The 20,391-nt window shown below is 41.5% G+C and overlaps 1 protein-coding gene across 5 annotated transcripts in view; it reads right to left on the bottom strand.

The window, feature by feature from the left end:
* Positions 1 to 20,391, bottom strand: part of LOC126272339 (inactive dipeptidyl peptidase 10) — a 1,336,959-nt gene that overhangs the window by 524,348 nt on the left and 792,220 nt on the right. For all 5 annotated transcript variants that reach the window (XM_049975128.1, XM_049975129.1, XM_049975132.1 and 2 more), the window contains exon 4: positions 4,078 to 4,229. In XM_049975128.1, coding sequence (XP_049831085.1) covers positions 4,078 to 4,170 — 93 coding nt within the window. In that variant the 5' untranslated portion in view covers positions 4,171 to 4,229. The remainder of the gene's footprint in view (positions 1 to 4,077; positions 4,230 to 20,391) is intronic.

Here is a 20,391-nt window from a genome sequence, read left to right as displayed (position 1 = left end):
GAAGAAATGCTAAATGCTGTTCTTAAAAGTATCATTGGTTTTCTCTGAATGGTCTCGCTCTCAGTTTTAAAAAGACACAACGTCTTCAGTTCTACATGTGCAGAGGTACTGCCCAAATGTTATGCTTAAAATATTTTCAGGAAATAATAAATAAGATGGAAACTTCCAAATTTTTAGGTGTCCATACTGAAGAGAATTCAAGATGGAAAGAGAACATTCTGTAACTCCAAAAACAGCTTAGTTCAGCTACATTTGTACTTAGAATCTTTATGTATCTTGGGGACAGACAATTCAGTAAACTCTCATATTTCAAGTATTTTCATTCAATAATGTCATATGGAATAATGTTCTTGGGAACTCATCTTTAAAAAAGAAAAAAATAATTGCTCAAAAGCATGCTGTAAGAATAATATATGGCGCTCAACCATGATCATCTCGTAGATATCTGTTTAAGGAATTAGTCATTTTGACTACTGCTTCACATTGTAATTATTCGCTTAATAAGTCTGTTGAAGTACACAATTGTAATGCAAGAATAAAAGCGACATTTGTTATTCCACACGTAAGGTTACCTTATTAGTAAGAGAGATGGACAATGCTTCGGTTTTTGGTTACTTATGCAGTGATACAATTTGTGTGACAGACACCAAAGTAAAATTTGAAAGCAAAGTCGCAAAATGTGTCTTTGACAACTTGTTCTGTTCCAAAGAAGAATTTTTTATTATTGTAACATGTAAAAGTACCATAGTAGATAGGAATTACTAAGTGACGTATGTATAACTTTTTTAAAAAAAACACTTGCAAATGTTCAGCATGGACCATATTTACAAAAGACATATGACGTGACTATAAAATGATTCGTTACATTTTATTGTGATCTTTGTGCACACGATCCATGGAACATGAAACAAACAAACTAATAAAAAGAAAATAAAAACTTTTCAGTCACAATTCTGCCATAAAAGGTGTGTCATTGAGTCATCAAAGAGAAGTGTTGCTGGGAGTGAGGATGTTTACATAGTAAAAATGTAGTTTTTTGCCAAACTTCGAACCACCCGTGGCATGGAATCTTATGGTAGACGATGACTTCTCCAAAGAAATACTTGCTATTCCCATCGCAGTTTCTGCTTCATTAATGCGCATAGAGAAGTCCAGTAGGAATCGATCATTATCCTCGTTCATTCTCATTTAATTCATTGACGTGTATTAGTCCTATCAGAGAAGTTATTTTCGAATAAATGTAACCTTACTCTCGGCCACTGTCTGTTCATCTTTTTTTCACCCATAAATGCAGCTTTCTTGTTTTGTGTTATTCGTTGCCATGACACAAACTGTAAGGCCAAACGGTTTCGAGACTGCAGTAATAAAAGGTAGAGAAAAGATAGGATGATGTTTAGATGCTTGCGGTCTCTTACATGAGTGCAACGTATGGAATATTCATACAACTATGTGAAACTGAAGAAAGGTCCTTTTTGGGTGATGTTCATTTCGCATGTCACATTTGCACCTTCATGTACTGGCAAACCATTGAAGATCCACTCTGCACTCTGTCTTTCATGGTAGGTTCGTACTGGTAACACCAAGTATTCTTTAGAAAAATTTGTCTCCATTTTTTATTTCGATCAAGTCGTGGTAGGCGTCCACGCATCGTTGTATCTGTGTTGTAATCAGGGAGTGTAGGATAAACTTTATATACTACTGTTGTCTTCTTTAAAATATTCTGGAGAACGTCTTGAACATCTGATCTTCGGTTGGTTGATTCTTTGCGATCAATGACACAACACTGTTGATGTACTATTGTAGCACCTCTACTACTTAACACAGTCTGCTGAGAAGTGACCGGTCAAATGCACATCTGTTGCTTACAGTTGGCGGTATCGTCCAATTATCGCGGTGCTACACCACAGTGGGTAATACACATCTGTAGCACAGGCATTAACGATGTTTCGCTGCAATCCGCAACTACGAATGGGGGACGCGGCAGAAGACACGCCCTCTCTCTCAGCACAGCAGCGCCCTCTCACAGAGGTCAATATACAGCCGAGCATGGAAGCGCTCTGCCACAGTTCGTGAAGCAGTCAGCATCATCGAGTCTCAGATGTAAATGTACTTTCGTAAACGTTGAACACTGCACATCAAGAGAAGAGTTTTTAATTAGTGCATCAAGTAATGCTTCAATAATCAATGACAGTTGTAAATTATCAAGCAGCCCTTTGATAGAGGATTGTATCAAGTTAAGTAAATGTTTTTATTCATTCACATAATGAAGTGAAGTCATATTTTGTATGTTGTAGTTCTGGTGAATCATCTCCCAGAGCAATCAAATAAATCACAGTTATGGCCAGGCAATTGTAGTTTCGTCAGGTCTTAACACAGTTATTAGTTCAAGCTGCTACTGTAGTTATTGCGCTTATATGCCAGGAATGAAATCAGTTCTTATAATTTTTCGGGTGGACGGTTTATAACGGCCACAGAGAAAGCAAGGAGTGCTTAGCCCTCGACGTCATGATAAATACGGTTGCAGAACTGCTGTTTGCGGGTCTTTCAATAACCCGTGACTTTTCCCGTTCACCTAAGCGCGTCTTTTGTTGAGTGATTTATGCAACTTGTAAATGAACATTAAGATGCTGGTTAGGTGTAAATGATTAAGAACAATATCAGCTGAGGGAACTATACTGGTGTCGGAAATTAAAGCAACAAACCCCTATTTCCCCGTCCTCTGTCTAATTCACGATATAGTCGTACGAACTGCCAACTAGATGTCCGTACGATCGTGTTCTTTCTGTACAGATCGCATTCGGGTCAATGGACAACCATGTCAACAATGATGTCAGGGCACCTACAGGTATGAAATGAGGTACTATTTGCCAGGTATCCCCACATCCATAATCGCTGTGTACGGCGTTAAAGACGGTGCAGTATGGCGCAGAGAAGACGCCTACCACACTCTCTGTGGTGGAGGGCCATATAAAGAAAGGAACCAGGACAGTCGCAGATTGATGTGGCCTGATGGCTTGATGTGAATCGTTCCCTTATTTCTCGGATGTGGCGACAGTTTATAGAGACCAGGGCTGCGTTGACCCGGTGTGACTTCAGAAGAGAGAACCGTTATCTGGCTGTATGGGCAGAACAGTATAGTACTGCACAGAAACTGACATGTGAGCTCCCAGCATCCACTGGTCGTGTTGTACCGAGGCAAACGGTGTATAGAAGACTTTGTCAGAGTGGCCTACATTGTCGGAGACCTGCTGTATGTCTACCTCTGACGCTCCTTCACAGAAGGGAACGTCTAGAGTGGAGTCATACCACCAGGACGGTCGAGCAGTTGGCCAGTTTGTTGTTTTCACAGATGAACCCCAATTTAGTCTGGAGACTGGTTCTCCATGGCCGCATCTGGAATGAACGTGGAACAAGAATTTGGGGCCCAAACAATATAGAAAGAGGCCTAATGGTGTGAGCAGGGATTATGTTTACCACACGAACCCCTCTTCTTGGAATTGTATGCTTGAATCGGCAGGGTTTAACTGCTGTCAGGTATCGTGACGAGGTGTTGGGACCTCACTTGCTGTTGTTGTGAGGCGCCGTGGGCCCAGACGTCGCAATGATGGACTATAATGCCCGACCTCAAAGAGCACGGGTGGTTGATGCTTTCTTGGAAATGGAAGATACTGCACGCATGGCGTGGCCTGCTCTCTCTGAGATGCATTAGGGAGACGGCTTGCATCACGTCAGCATCCACCAACCACTCTCCAAAATAGCGAGCAGCTCTGCAGGAAGAATGAGCGTTACTGACCCAACATCATTCACAGTATGCGCCATTGTTGTCAGTCATGTATTGCTGCCAGAGATGGTCATACCTGACACTGGGCACAGTGAATAGTTGTCGAAACGAGTGTGCAAATCCGTTAAGTTGCGAAACACGAAGAACATTTTTGTCTACCGTTGTTTGCCTTCTGTATTCATTACATTGTTCCAACTTTCCTATCATCAGTTTATACTACAACGCAACCTTGCAGAATTTCCTTTTGCTGCTTTCATTTCAAAGACCAGTGTATGAGCTGGGCAGCGGCTGCGTACCTCGACGCTCTTGGAGCGCGGGTCGGCCACCTGGACGGTCTCGTCGGGCGGCAGGCGCCACGAGTTGCGCTCCACGTTGACGTTGGTGTGCATGGCCGCCGCTGCCGATGCCGATGTCGATGCCGCCGCTCACTCGCCAGCTCGCCGGAACCCTGCACAGCCAGGCAACACACTCTCGTCAGCTGCAGTCGGCGCCACAACACAATCACAACTATCAGGAGCGATCGCATTAAATGGTCACCCGCGACACTCTACAGCTCGATCGAAGTCCATGCATTGTCGTAAGCAAGCCGTAGATTCAACAGCAAAGTAGGAGAGATCTTATGTATGAATGTGTGGCGTCTGTTCATTCGGACATGCATTCACACACTGGAGCGTTAAAGAAACCGGTATAGGCAAGCCTTTTCAAATACAGGTATATCACATCAAATGTTCAAATGTCTGTGGAAACTTATGGGATTTAACTGCTAAGGGAATCAGTCCCTAAGCTTACACACTACTTAACCTAAATTATGTAGCGCCCAAGACCGCTTGGCTAATCCCGCGCGGCAATATCTCCCTTATCAAGGATGATAAATTTAGTCATGGCACTAAATGGCTTACCGTGGCTATTGTTCGCTGCGGATGTATTGAGAGTTTTTGTAGCCTTGAAAGTTTTGATAACAGTGACGTCATTACTTACGGTGCTTTTAATGTCGATGAAGTTTTTAATATGGATATATTGGAGCGTCTTATTTTTGTTGTACAATGCCTTTCGTATTGAGGACTCGTGGACGTCATTACCTGGATCAAGACCAAGCTACTTATGTGTGGCGTAAAGGATCCGGTGTTTCTGAAGCTGTAAAACTGATTGGTTCAAACGGCTTTGACCACTATGGGATTTAACATCTATGGTCATCAGACCCCTAGATCTTAGAACTACTTAAACCTAACTAACCTAAGGACATCACACCACACCCAGCCATCACGAGGCAGAGAAAATCCCTGACCCCGCCGGGAACCCCAGCTACCGCACGACCACGAGATGCGGGCTAAAACTGATTGGTCATTTGAATGTGCATTATCATAAATAAAGATCCCTGATCAAACGAAAGTCAAATACCAGTTTTTATACATGAAGCTTTAAAAAAGCTGTAGCAAATGTTTAATTATGATTTATCTTCTTTAAAATTCACCTACTATTGTACCCTCTTAGTGGTTGAATTTCAAAAAATGTTGAAACACTTATATGTTTTGTTTCTGACTGAGAAACCAGATACCGACTTTTCTAGGATTTGCTTCAGAAGTGCCTTAATAGCGACACATTTTCATTATAGCCTTTCATCCCTTACCTTATTTCACCCCCTTAGGAGAGGAATTTTGCAACAATCCATTTTTAAATTATGCCTGTAGTATAAGATGCACAGTTTCAAGTTTCTCTCCCTCGCTGCTTGCGATTCACCCTCTTAGCGATTGACTTTTCAAAAACAGTGAAACGGCTTTATTTTTAACAGATAAGCCAAATACAAATTTTCATAGGTTTTGCTTAAAAAATTCTTGGATAATGAAATATTTCCATTAAATTTTTCAACTTCTATTTCACCCCCATAGCTGTTACATTTTTCAAAAATTTTGGATCACCGGTTTCTTTTTTCCTGGCCGAGAAACCAAAGACCAAGTTTCGCACGTTCTCCTTCAAAACTGCCTTAATAACCAGATCATTACAAAAACTTTTTCGTCCCTTATTTCAGCCACTTACCTATGGAATTTCCAAAAATCCTCTGTTAAACAACGCCTACGGTATAAGATAAACACGCTCTCCAAATATCAAGTTCCTATCCTTAGCGGTTTGGGCTGGGCGATGATGAACCAGTAGGTCAGGACACTGCCTTCTATGCATATAGAGTCCTATTCAGGAGAGAGACTCATTCCTACAAAACATTTTTACTTTTCTTAGCTTCGATGCTTTTTCAAGAAGTAAATACAGTGCAGTAACTGAAACAGTTGTCTTAAAAAATAAATACTGCACCAGTTATGTTTTTCATCAATATCACGAAGTGCATCATGAATTTATTCCCATTATCAACTGCAACCCAACCCCCCCACCCCATGAACCATGGACCTTGCCCTTGGTGGGGAGGCTTGCGTGCCTCAACAATACAGATAGCCGTACCGTAGGTACAACCACAACGGAGGGGTATCTGTTGAGAGGCCAGACAAACGCGTGGTTCCTGAAGGGGGCAGTAACCTTTTCAGTAGTTGCAAGGGCAACAGTCTGGATGATTGACTGATCTGGCCTTGTAACAATAACCAAAATGGCCTTGCTATGACTGCGAACGGCTGAAAGCAAGGGGAAACTACGGCCTTAATTTTTCCCGAGGGCATGCAGCTTTACTGTATGATTAAACGATAATGGCGTCCTCTTGGGTAAAATATGCCGGAGGTAAAGTAATTTCCCCCCCCCCCCCCTCGGATATCCGGGCGGGGACTACTCAAGAGGATGCCGTTATCAGGAGAAAGAAAACTGGCATTCTACGGATCGGAGCATGGAATGTCACATCCCTTAATCGGGCAGGTAGGTTAGAAAATTTAAAAAGGGAAATGGATAGGTTAAAGTTAGATATAGTGGGAATTAGTGAAGTTCGGTGGCAGGAGGAACAAGACTTCTGATCAGGTGACTACAGGGTTATAAACACAAAATCAAATAGGGGTAATGCAGGAGTAGGTTTAATAATGAATAGGAAAATAGGAATGCTGGTAAGATACTACAAACAGCATAGTGAACGCATTATTGTGGCCAAGATAGATACGAAGCCCACACCTACTACAGTAGTACAAGTTTATATGCAAACTACCTCTGCAGATGACGAAGAAATTGAAGAAATATATGATGAAATAAAATAAATTATTCAGATAGTGAAGGAAGATGAAAATATAATAGTCATGGGTGACTGGAATTCGAGTGTAGGAAAAGGGAAAGAAGGAAACGTAGTAGGTGGATATGGATTGGGGATAAGAAATGAAAGAGGAAGCCGCCTGGTAGAATTTTGCAGAGCACAACTTAATCATAGCTAACGCTTGGTTTAAGAACCATGAAGGAGGTTGTATACATGGAAGAACCCTGGAGATACTAAAAGGTATCAGATAGATTATATAATGGTAAGACAGAGATTTAGGAACCAGGTTTTAAATTGTAAGACGTTTCCAGGGGCAGATGTGGACTCTGACCACAGTCTATTGGTTATGACCTGTAGATGAAAACTGAAGAAACTGCAAAAAGGTGGGAATTTAAGTAGATGGGACCTGGATAAACTGAAAGAACCAGAGGTTGTACAGGGTTTCAGGGGGAGCATAAGGGAACAATTGACAGGAATTGGGGGAAAGAAATACATTACAAGAAGAATGGGTAGCTTTGAGGGATGAAGTAGTGAAGGCAGCAGAGGATAAAGTAGGTAATAAAACGAGGGCTAGTAGAAATACTTGGGTAACAGAAGAAATATTGAATTTAATTTATGAAAGGAGAAAATATAAAAACGCAATAAACGAAGCAGGCAAAAAGGAATACAAACGTCTCAAAAATGAGATCGACAGGAAGTGCAAAATGGCTAAACAGGGATGGCTAGAGGACAAATGTAAGGATGTAGATCCTTATCTTACTAGGGGTAAGATACGTAGATACTGCCTACAGGAAAATTAAAGAGACCTTTGGAGATAAGAGAACCACTTGGATGAACATCAAGAGCTCAGATAGAAACCCAGTTCTAAGCAAAGAAGGGAAAGCAGAAAGGTGGAAGGACTATATAGAGGGTCTATACAAGGGCGATGTACTTGAGGGCAATATTATGGAAATGGAAGAGGATGTAGATGAAGATGAAATGGGAGATACGATACTGCGTGAAGAGTTTGACAGAGCACTGAAAGACCTGTGTCGAAACAAGGCCCCCAGAGTAGACAACATTCCATTGGAACTACTGACGGCCTTGGGAGAGCCAGACCTGACAAAACTCTACCATCAGGTGAGCAAGATGTAAGGAACAGGCGATATACCCTCAGACTTCAAGAAGAATATAATTATTCCAATCCCAAAGAAAGCAGGTGTTGACAGATGTGAAAATTACCGAACTATCAGTTTAATAAGCCACAGCTGCAAAATACTAACACGAATTCTTTACAGACGAATGGAAAAACTAGTAGAAGCCGACTTCGGGGAAGATCAGTTTGGATTCCGTAGAAATACTGGAACACGTGAGGCAATACTGACCTTACGACTTATCTTAGAAGAAAGATTAAGGAAAGGCAAACCTATGTTTCTAGCATTTGTAGACTTAGAGAAAACTTTTGACAGTGTTTACTGGAATACTCTCTTTCAAATTCTGAAAGTGGCAGGGGTAAAATACAGGGAGCGAAAGGCTATTTACAATTTGTACAGAAACCAGATGGCAGTTATAAGAGTCGAGGGACATGAAAGGGAAGCAGTGGTTGGGAAGGGGGTGAGGTAGGGTTGTAGCCTGTCCCCGATGTTATTTAATCCGTATATTGAGCAAGCAGTAAAGGAAACAAAAGAAAAATTTGGAGTAGGTATTAAAATCCATGGAGAAGAAATAAAATCTTTGAGGTTCGCCGATGACATTGTAATTCTGTCCGAGACAGCAAAGGACTTGGAAGAGCAGATGAACATCAACAGAAGCAAAACGAGGATAATGGAATGTAGTCGAATTAAGTCGGGCGATGCTGAGGGAATTAGATTAGGAAATAAGACACTTAAAGTAGTAAAGGTGTTTTGCTTTTTGGGGAGCAAACTAGAGAGGATATAAAATGTAGACAGTCAATGGCAAGGAAAGCTTTTCTGAAGAAGAGAAATTTGTTAACATCGAGTATAGATTTAAGAGTGAGGAAGTCTTTTCTGAAAGTGTTTGTATGGAGTGTAGCCATGTATGGAAGTGAAACATGGACGATAAATAGTTTGGACAAGAAGAGAATAGAAGCTTTCGAAATGTGGTGTTACAGAAGAATGCTGAAGATTAGATGGATAGATCACATAACTAATGAGGAAGTATTGAATAGGATTGGAGAGAAGATAAGTTTGTATCACAACTTGACTAGAAGAAGGGATCGGTTGGTAGGAGGCATCATGGGATCACCAACTTAGTATTGGAGGGCAGCGTGGAGGGTAAAAATCGTAGAGGGAGACCAAGAGATGAATACACTAAGCAGATTCAGAAGAATGTAGGTTGCAGTGGTACTGGGAGATGAAGAAGCTTGCACAGGATAGAGTGGCATGGAGAGCTGCATCAAACCAGTCTCAAGACTGAAGACCACAACAATAACAACATCAACTGCAAACGGTCACACTGGTATTTTTATGTGATGTACGCGTGTACGTTATTCTAGGTCTGTTGTCCTGTAGTTACCTTCTGTGGCTTTGCCGGTCGGCGTGGCCGAGCGGTTCTAGGCGCTTCAGTCTGGAGCCACGCGACCGCTACGGTCGCAGGTTCGAATCCTGCTTCGCGCATGGATGTGTGTGATGTCCTTAGGTTAGTTAGGTATAGGTAGTTCTAAGTTCTAGGGGCTGATAACCCCAGATGTTAAGTCCCATAGTGCTCAGTCTTTTTTTTTCTGTGACTTTAAGACGCTGTGCCACCGTCATTGTACACTTCTGCAAACCGTCATTCAGGCTGAATGGTTATGTGAATCAAAAATACAGTAAGAGTTATAGACACTGTGGCTTTCCAACGGCTTTACATAAAAGCAGAGATGCTCTTGTGTTTTAATTTCTTTTTTGTAGATTACATTATTAATATCAAGTTGCCAATTATAAGTTGTATCCCAACACTACTGACAATTTAAATGATCGATTATGGTTTATATTCTATTTGATAATATTATATTGTAAATATCGTGTGCTGTGTATGAAGCTATGAACTTTTTATAGTATTTATATAATTTATAGTTATTACATAGTAGGAAACATGTGGAATATTTAATCGATTCACCGTCTAGGCTGCCACTGAGAATTTTTCTCCTTGCTTCTTCTAGTGCACATAAACTTCCAGTTCCACCATTAAATCAACTGTATGTAATTTCTAGGAGTCATGGAGTATGTTAAGATCTTCTATGTTTGTAAATAGGTGTCCAGTGATTTTCATGTTTGTTGCTATAGCAGTCTGTCCAATGTAGTAACTTGAGCAAGTCTTACGTCCGATTTCGTATATTCCCGAGTTTGAGATGGTTCAAATGGTTCAAATGGCTCTGTGCACTATGGGACTTAACATCTGTGGTCATCAGTCCCCTAGAACTTAGAACTACTTAAACCTAACTAACTTAAGGACATCACGCACATCCATGCCCGAAGCAGGATTCGAACCTGCGACCGTAGCGGTCACGCGGTTTTAGACTGTAGTGCCTAGAACCGCACGGACACAACGGCCGGCACCCCAGTTTGAGAATTTATCTTACTATTTTTTGGGAGATGTTACCTGCAACAGGTATACTGCCCACACATTTTATTGTGGTTGTTAGCTCCTTCCGTAGTGCCAGGAATATCTTTTTCTCTTCTAATCCACGAGAACAGAATAACTTTGACTGGAACCAATCTCTTTTGGAAGCCCCGCTAACATATTTGTACCATATTTTGATTTCACATAAACAGTTAATATGAATGATGATCTACCGGTCCGTGTTTGTACATAACGAATAATGCGCAGTGCCCTAAGATCATAAAAGAGGACTCCACGGCAAGATTATCAGAACAGTACGCACGTTAACATCACTTAAAATACTGCTCGAAAAGTTTGTGCTTGATAATGAGAGTAAAGCTTCGAAACGCGTTGTACTCTACACAAAAAATGTAACGGGTGCAATCTGTTATGATGAGTGAAATGAAATGGCAATTCTGCCCGTCTAACACCCTTTCAAATACTGCAATACGAGAACGCAGATGAAACACAGATTTCCATACTTTTCGAGACAGAATAAGATCTTGCGAATTATGGGATGTTTCCGTTTCATTCCAATATGAGTTATATGCTTCTCGTTTCGTGTTATTTAACTATAATCTAAATGTATATTTGTCACTGCGGCTCGACACAACACAGGGAAAAACAAAACAAGAACTGTTTGTCGACCACAATATTATTGCGCCTGGAAGTGAGAGTCCTTTGGTCGACTTATGGTGAGTTTTTATCGTGATATTTCACGCAAACACGCTAAACAACTTTATAGTATACGCACAGCTGTCTTGAAATCGTTCACAGTGCGATGTGTTTTCATTAGTCACCATTATACTTGTTCCATTTTAACGCCACCGAATGTTTCCAACTGCCATAGGAAGCGAAGTGCAATAATATCGTGGTCGGGTGATACTTCCCCTAAATTTCCTCTTTTCTGTGGTTTTTGTTTCAGTGCAGCGCTCTGACCCGTCTCCCTCCCCGCCCCCCTCCCCCCTCCGTCTGTGTCCTCTCTATCTCTCTGTCTCCTCTCTCTCTTTCTCTCTCTGACAGACACACAGACAGACAGACACACACACACACACACACACACACACACACACACACACACAGAGAGAGAGAGAGAGAGAGAGAGAGAGACACAAGCTCTCACCAGCAGGAGATTGGAGGCGTTTCCATTTGCCGTTTGTGCGGCAGAGCGTGCTCTCGGCCAAAGACACTCTCAGTGCAGTCGCAATGAAAATATTGCGGGCGGCCAACATACCCGCCTGGTGGCAGACAACGCACTGCGCATGCACGCAGCAGCCGCCACGCGGCTCTCTCCCTCCCTCCCTTTCTCTCTCTCTCTCTCTCTCTCTCTCTCTCTCTCTCTCTGTAGCACTGCGCTTCCCGCAACAGAGCCCATACCAGCTGGGGACGAAACGAAATGGATTTCAGCTTTTATGAAACGACAGCAGATATGCCCCATGTTTTCCCGTCTCTAGAACATTCACCTTGCAACTTCCATTATTTTAAAACTGTTTTCCGTTTCACTTTCGCACAATCTTCTGGGAGCTTTCTTTGTCGAAATTACGATTTAAAGGAAATACGCAGGGTCACTGAACGGTGCTGTTCACGTCATATTTTTACTCAAATGAAATTATACGGGTCCAGACACTTTTTCAAGTCTCAAACATCTACGATGTATAAATGCAGACTGACGCAACGAATAAAAACTTTTTGGGCGCATACCAAGTGGGCTGAGGCGTGAATGAGAACTTTGACTGAGGACGGAGGCGTGCTACGGTATTGTCTGCAGTTTTGCAAAGCTACTGTGCGACGATGACGTAGCAGTTAGTGCGTGTGCGTAGTGAGAAAGAGGCCTGGGTTCGGATCCCAGTCTTAGTACAAATTTTCATTCACTGCTTCTCGCTCTATACATAACTATCAAATATTTACGACACCATTTAAGGTATTGTATTTGTATTTTCACTAGGATAAATTGTGATAAAAGCCCTTTTCATAGTTGTATTAATTATAGAGATAGTGGTGTCAGTCTTCAAATAGAACAGTAGCAGTTTCCGCTTTTACTGTTACAGATCTCAAAGATACGAATCGCGTTTCGCTATTCGGAATCCGATAACCAGATCTGGAACAATCACGATTATTTATTTTTGGCATCATACCGATTTCTGCATTATACGGATTTCTTGATGTCAACGTACCTGTTGCGTCATCTGACGGGGCGCTTCAGCTTGACACAGCTACAAGGGTGTGATAACAAACTGGCAACAGCTGAAAAAAAGTTTGTAACTCACACTAATCAGAGTTGGCTACAACTGGAAGGGGATGGACGTGGCATATTAGCGATGATTATTTACCAGGTTACTACGTTAACAGTTCTTCTCTCGTTTTTGCCAGGGACTTCTTGTCACTGAGTTGTAAAGACTGGCAAATATAACTTCACACGAGGAAAACTAAGCGTTTAATTTCAAGATACACACACTCACTCTAAAATTACATCAACACGGCAAGAAAAAGGAAATGACAAAGGAAAGGGGTCATTCTTGCCATAATATTCCACTCGCTATAGCTAAGCAACGTTTTAAATCTTCTTGGGTTGTCGGACCGTCTACCTAGGCTTCCAGTTCACACAAGAGAAAAATACGTTGCGTCACATCTAATGAAAGGGCAGGCAAACTGATAACTGTATATCCAGCCCAAGAAAGAGTGAATGAGCGGTTTCTTAACCTCAAGCAAGTACAGAACTGGGCACCAATCGTGCTGGTATCATATACATGTAGGTATTTACTCGTTAAAGGATCCTCAATGAAGTAAGGGCCAATTATACAGCTACCAGTAACTCCACACAAAACGTCCACACTCCACTGCTTCAGATGTTAAAAGCTGCCTCAGCCACTGGGGATTTTCGGTGGCTCAGTAATGCATTTTTCTTTCATTCAGCTTACCATTACACGCAAAGGTTTTGAAGGCGTAGTATACTGTCCTGATGCTGTATCAGAACCGAGTGACTGAACTCCATTACATTTTCCGCCGGTGAGGCGACACATGATACGTAATGGAAGCTGTTTGCGCACAAAACGCTTACAAATGTGTACTGACTTGTTGTAGAGATATATTCAGTTTCACTAGAGCTAAACTGTGAATCATGAGTAATAACTGCCGTAACAGTTATTTCGTTCACACCGCTTGTTGCATAGCATGGCAGTAGCCTTCCTCTGAACCATTTTGTTCCGGTGAAACATTCGATAGACAGGCAGTACACGTAGGAAGAGGCTAGGGCAGCAGAGTATGTGTGGCGTAAACCTATAGGATTTTTAGGTTAGAGGAATCCCTCCACGGGCCCGGTAAGATGCCTTCTGAATCCAGACGAAGTACCATTCGTCACAGCAAATCGGAGAAAGCAAACGTTCATATAGTATTATTTAACTACATAAACGTCTATGGAAAAGTTTCGGAACCAGTCTGGCTAGTAAACGGTTAGAATGTCCACATGTTACTTGGAACAGAAATCTGGCTAAAACTAGCAATGAAATTGTAAATTCAGCTTGGAATCAAACTGCCTGTTGGCTTCTGCCTCGGGTTGTTTGGCCGACGTTCGTCTGATGATTTTTCTGACGTTTCACCAGCACGAGTGGCTGGGATTGTAAAAGTTTCACCCTCCGTTGCTGGTGATGGACTGGAGCCGAGCTCGCGGCCGCAAACTGCAGCAGATGCATCTGGCGCGCCAACGTCAGACGATTTCTCCGCGGTCATTTCCGGTGCGGTTGTCTACGTACCTGCGACGGTCCTTCCTTTCAGCACGGAGCCAGGGTCCGATTACCTTAGGGTTTCTCCTGTTTTGTTGAAGCTGCTCTCGTGTTTGTGTATTTCTATAGCTTCTCTGAGCAAGCACGTACGACAGTTCTCTTCTACAGCCACAACTTCCGCGGCGGAGAATTTTACTGCGTGGTCGGCCTCTCACAGCACAGCCAATTTCTCGTCTGTCCCAACCTGGAATGTCGCTTATGTCCTGTAATCCCGGTGTTGATTAATCGTCCAAATATTCCAACATGAACTTTTCCGCGCGTGCATCGTATGCGGTATATTCCTGACAGAGACTCACTTACGGTCAATCAACACCAGGATCACAGAACATAAGCGACATTACCCGGTTGGGGCAGGTGTATAAATGGGCTGTGGCAGAGCACGCATTATGTGAACCGACCAAGCAGTAAAATTCGTCAACACGGAAGTGCTGGCTGCAGAGGAGAACTATCACACGCGCTTCTTCAGAGAAGCTGTAGACATACACAAACACGAGAATAGCTTCAAGAAAAGAGAAGAAAGCCTCAAAGTAAACGGACCCTGGCTTCCAGCACGGGAAGCCATGTAGAAAGACAACCGTATCGGAAATGACCGCGGAGAAACAGTTCAACGTTGGGGCAGTTTGCGGTTGCGAGCTCGGCTCCGGTAGACAGGTTGAACGATGGTGGTGGTGTGTTTATAGCAATAAAAAGTACGATAATGTCTAGTGAGATTAGTACAGACCCAGAAACCGAAATAATGTGTACGTGTTTAAGGATGCCTCGAATATGCTCATCGGATGCTTTTATAGACCCCTTGCCTCAGCAAAAGTAGTATCGGAAGAGTTGAGGGGAATTTGGGGAATATTTCGCGAATATTTCCTAGTCATGTTATAGTTATAGGTGGAGATTTTAACGTATTAGCTACATACTTGGCGTCTCTAATGATGAAGACGGGTAATAGGGGCAGAGAATCACGTGAAATGTTTCTAAGTACTGTAAGTAGGCTGTTTAAGTATTTTTATTGGTAACGCCAACACCACGTAGCGCTCTGTATGAAAAATCACTGGCTGTGCCGTGTGCAGTCTGTGGCTGGTTTGCATTGTTGTCTGCCATTGTAGTGTTGGGCAGCGGCAGCTGGATGCTAACAGCGGGTAGCGTTGCGCAGTTGGAGGTGAGCCGCCAGCAGTGGTGGAGATGCTATATGAGTTATTTGGTTATGCTACGTATCTGTTATGATGAAATATTGAAGAAGAGTCGACGAATATATATATGTGTAATAAGGTAAGAAATAATGAGTAGTGGTTAGGGACTCTGATTTGTGAAAAAGGATGTTGGAAACCGAGAATCGTACTTTAAGAGTTATGAAATGTGTGTATATGCGTGAATGTATCACAAGGCCGCCAAAAATTTTTGGACACTGTTATATTTACAGGATTTTGTTTCTACATATTTGTAACGCAAATGCTTGACCTGTGAAATTTTTTATATGAGACTGCCACTGTAGCGGAAACTGGTGTCGTAAATATTTCGATAAGACAGTTAAGTGACCACCTGCACGTAATGCGTCGTGGGCACCCAGCTGCGCGACAACCACCTGACAAAAGAAAGCCATTAGTGTGTGCCTTTCAGAGGCACAGGTAAAAAAAAATGGCCATTATCCTCTCTATTGACATTCCTTTGTAGAAAGCACCGCAAATAGGACACGCTCATTACTGAGAAAGATACTTACATCTGACACCTGATTATAACAAACGTCTTTCTACGAAAGTTGAGAGAATTCTACTAACTTATAAAATGTCACATGACTATTGAATGATATTTTTATGCTTTGTCCATAGTTGCTTATTTTATTTGATATCTGTTTTCCAGCTGTGTTGCAGCATTGGTTTTATAAAATTAAATGCATTTGCTAATGTGAACACTTTCTGTCGACAGATCTATTAAATAATTATTTTATGATCCACATTCTGCGAAAAAGGAGCTCTTGGAATGGAAAGAGCAATAAGAAGCGACTAATAACAGTAAATGTATATATAATTTTCTTTTCAAGTACTTGGTAATTTGTTGTAGCACTAGTTTTTGTGGTGCACCACTTTAATTGCATAGACATTAAGATGTGAATAGACATTGTCCTTATCTGCATTGTTGTCTTTAGCGTAATATTTTTTCTGCTTGAGCTTTGTCATGTTTAGGTATAATTTTTAGCATTTGCTGCTGCTGCTATGTGCCAGGCATAGTGCTATTGAATGTCACTTTGTATTACTAGGTTAAGCCAATTTTATTACTGATTTATTTTTCTTTTTGCTGCGCATTGCCTTATATTAGTTATAATATTGCTGCCTTTTTTTGCCAATTTCCATTTTTTTAACATTTCTGTTTGTGTAAACTGTTTTGTGCTGCTGCATTGCCTCATCGCTTAGTTAAGCATCTGAGCTCAGTAGATTTAAGTTAGCTTAAGAGGGGGTAGCCTATATAAGAGAATGATTTGCGATGGATTGGAAGAAATGCATTGAGAAGTTATACGAAAAAAGTACAGAAATCAGGTATAGATAGGACTTTTTGGAAATAATGAAGAACGAAGGGAGATCTCCGAGTAGTAAAGAAAGTTTTGTTTGCAAAATACTGCAGTAAAACAAACCCTGCCCTTTCCTTGTGTTATCCCACTATGTGTTTGTGTACCCTTGTGTATTTATGTTCTTCCTGTCTTTATATTTTCATCTGATAAGACTTATGTTGTAGAATTTTCTAATATTCAGCTACATTCACTATGATGAGGAATACTGTTATCCTCAAATATAATTTGCATTTTTAACATGTTATTTACTTTGTAAAGATGTGTAGACATTATTTATTCTATTTTGTTCTAATGCTCATGTGTGAAGTTGATGTTTCAAAAGTTATTCTGATCTTTTATGTATGTACTTATAATTTTTGTAACACTGATGTATTTGCTATTTCGATTCTTTTGTAAAGCCTGTACTACTGCTAATGTTATCTGTATTGTTATGTTCTTTAATGATGTATTTTGTACCTTTGTTATTGCATTCTTATGTTATAAAATTGTTATTGACACCAGTTCATCAAATTAAGTAACTTGTAAATTACATTTCACTGCACACGTTTCTGTTGGTCATTGTATATGGACAATATGTGAGAAGTAGGGACTGATAGTGTTTGCACGTGTGTTAATAATTCAGTAAGGGACTGGATAACAGCATTGCTGGTTGTAAGGACATTTCAAAAACAATTTTTGTGAGTGCACAAGTGGTGGTTATGGACTTGCTATATTATCCGCAAGACTGTTCAATGGTGATTGTGCACCTGCACAGTCAAACAGATGGCTGCTGGCCATCTCTACAAGTACTACAGTGGGTCTACACCTTTGACGACCCACCGATACCATTATTTCTACAAGGACTGCAGTGGGTCTGCACCTCTGGTGGCCCACCAATAGAGTAATCTCTACCAGGACTACAATGGGTCTACTCTGTGACGACCTACCTACCAATATTCTTTAAAACTTCGACTGACTCTGCTGTGGGTTTGCTCTGTTGTGGCCAATTACCTGTCTGCATGTCAAGAGTCAGCACTGCCTTTCTGTTGGAAGGACAACACTTCCTCAAGACTGCATGGAAATCCACTACTTCTGTGTGCATTTTCTTTTATTGCTCAGACTCTCAGAAAAACACTGCAGTTTTACTGTGATGAACGATCAGGACTGTCTTTATGGACTGTGAGAAAATTTTAGCTTTTGACCAACATTGTATCAATAAGTGTGTGCATTTGATATCTTTGTTATTGTAATTATGAAAATTTTTTTCAAATCTGTATTGGCCACTGCCCAAAACAATTTGTACATTTTTTTGTGGGGAACATGGGGGCTGTGTAAGTAGGCTGTTTAAGTATTTTTATTGGTAACGCCAACACCACGTAGCGCTCTGTATGAAAAATCACTGGCTGTGCCGTGTGCAGTCTGTGGCTGGTTTGCATTGTTGTCTGGCATTGTAGTGTTGGGCAGCGGCAGCTGGATGCTAACAGCGGGTAGCGTTGCGCAGTTGGAGGTGAGCCGCCAGCAGTGGTGGACGTGGGGAGAGAGATGGCGGAGTTTTGAAATTTGTAAGAATTGGTCTCATGAACTGTTATATATATTATGACTAGTGAGGTAAATACATTGTTTGTTCTCTATTAAAATCTTTCATTTGCTAACTATGCCTATCAGTAGTTAGTGCCTTCAGTAGTTTGAATCTTTTATTTAGCTGGCAGTAGTGGCGCTCGCTGTATTGCAGTAGTTCGAGTAACGAAGATTTTTGTGAGGTAAGTGATTTGTGAAACATATAGGTTAATGTTAGTCAGGGCCATTCTCTCGTAGGGATTTTTGGAAGTCAGATTGCGTTGCGCTAAATATATTGTGTGTCAGTTTAAGCACATTCGTGTATAATTGTTCAAAGAGGACGTTTCACATAGACCAGTCGTGTACAGTTTTTCTAAGGGGACGTTTCAGTACCTTATGAGAAAATAACTTTGCAGTTAATCAGAGAACCGACATCTTAGAACTGCTGGTGAACAAACACATCCGAAACTTTTCAACAGTCTGCGTATAACAGGGAATTAGTGATCATATGACCGTTACAGCGTAACTTAATATGGCTGTTTTGGAAATTTGTGGTAAGGTCTTATGGGACCAAATTGCTGAGGTCATCGATCCCTAAGCTTACACACTGTTTAATCTAACTTCAACTAATTTACGCTAACGGTGACACACACACACACACACACACACACACACACACACACATCCATGCCCGAGGGAAGACTCGAACCTTCGACAGCGGGAACCGCGCGGACAGTGACAAGGCGTCTAGACCACGTGGCTACCCCGCGCGACGATATGGCTACAAAAGCAAAGGAGAGCTTAACTGCAAATTAAAACGTAGCCAAAGCCTCGCATATAAACAGAGACTAAAAGAAGCCAAATTAGCATAAGGAGGGCTATGTGTGACGCGTTCAGCTGATACGAAAGTAAAATTGTAACTACCCATTTGACAGAATATCCTAAGACGACCTAGTCTTGTTTTAAGTAAATAATGGGTTCATGGACATCTGTCCAGACACGCTATGACCACTATGACACTGAAACAGAGATTAACACACAAGAGGTCGAAATAATGAAGGTATTTTTACAGACTGTTTCAAAGAGGAAAAACACACTGTAGTTCCTCCTTTAAATTGTCGCTCGAACGACAGAATAACAGATATCGAAATAAGTGACCAAGGAATAGAAAAGCAACTCAAATAGCTCATCAGAGGAAAGGCCACTGTACCTGACGTGATAACACTCCGATTCTACACGAGTATACGAAAGAATTTGCCTCTGTTCTAGCAGCAGTGTTCCGTAGATCTCTTGAGGAACGCCGGGTTCCTAACGGATTGGGGAAAAAAAACACTCATCATTCCCATTCTCAAGAAGGGTCGTCAAAAGGAAGCACAAGGCAATAGCCCTACACCTCTGACGTCGGTCTTTTGCAGGATTTTGGAACATGTTTCATGCTCTCGTATTATGACATTCCCGGAGACCGAAAATCTCGTCTGTACGAACAAAATTGAGTTCTGAAAACAACGATCGCGTGAAACCCAACTTATTCTGTTCGTCCACGACATTCAGAAAGCAGTAGGTTAGAATGCCAGGTAGAGACCGTCTTCCTTGGCTTACTAAAGACATTCGATATAGCTCCACACGGCCGCCTAATGAAAAAAATACAAGCTTACGGAATATCAGACCAATTGTGTGACTGGGCTGAAGAGTTTCTATCTGCCAGAACACAGCAAGTCATTCTGAATGGAGTGAAGTTCTCACATGTAAAAATAACTTTGCGTGTGCCACAGTGGCGTCTTATAGGATCATTACATTTCACAGCCATAATATAAATATATGGACACGAAGATTGAAGTACCGATTTTTAGTAATAATTGTACAAGGATGCCTATGATCCTTATGTAATTCGAAAGCTACTTTGCCATAAATGTAAATAACGTGTGTGTGTAGCCGTTAAGAGTGCTAATAGGAAGAAGAAGCTTTCACAGTCATATCACTGATGTTTCAT

The sequence above is a fragment of the Schistocerca gregaria genome, chromosome 5, assembly GCF_023897955.1.
Source record: "Schistocerca gregaria isolate iqSchGreg1 chromosome 5, iqSchGreg1.2, whole genome shotgun sequence".
Classification (NCBI taxonomy): domain Eukaryota; kingdom Metazoa; phylum Arthropoda; class Insecta; order Orthoptera; family Acrididae; genus Schistocerca; species Schistocerca gregaria.
Note: the sequence above shows the minus strand (reverse complement) of the source record. Positions and strands in the feature narration are given on the sequence as shown.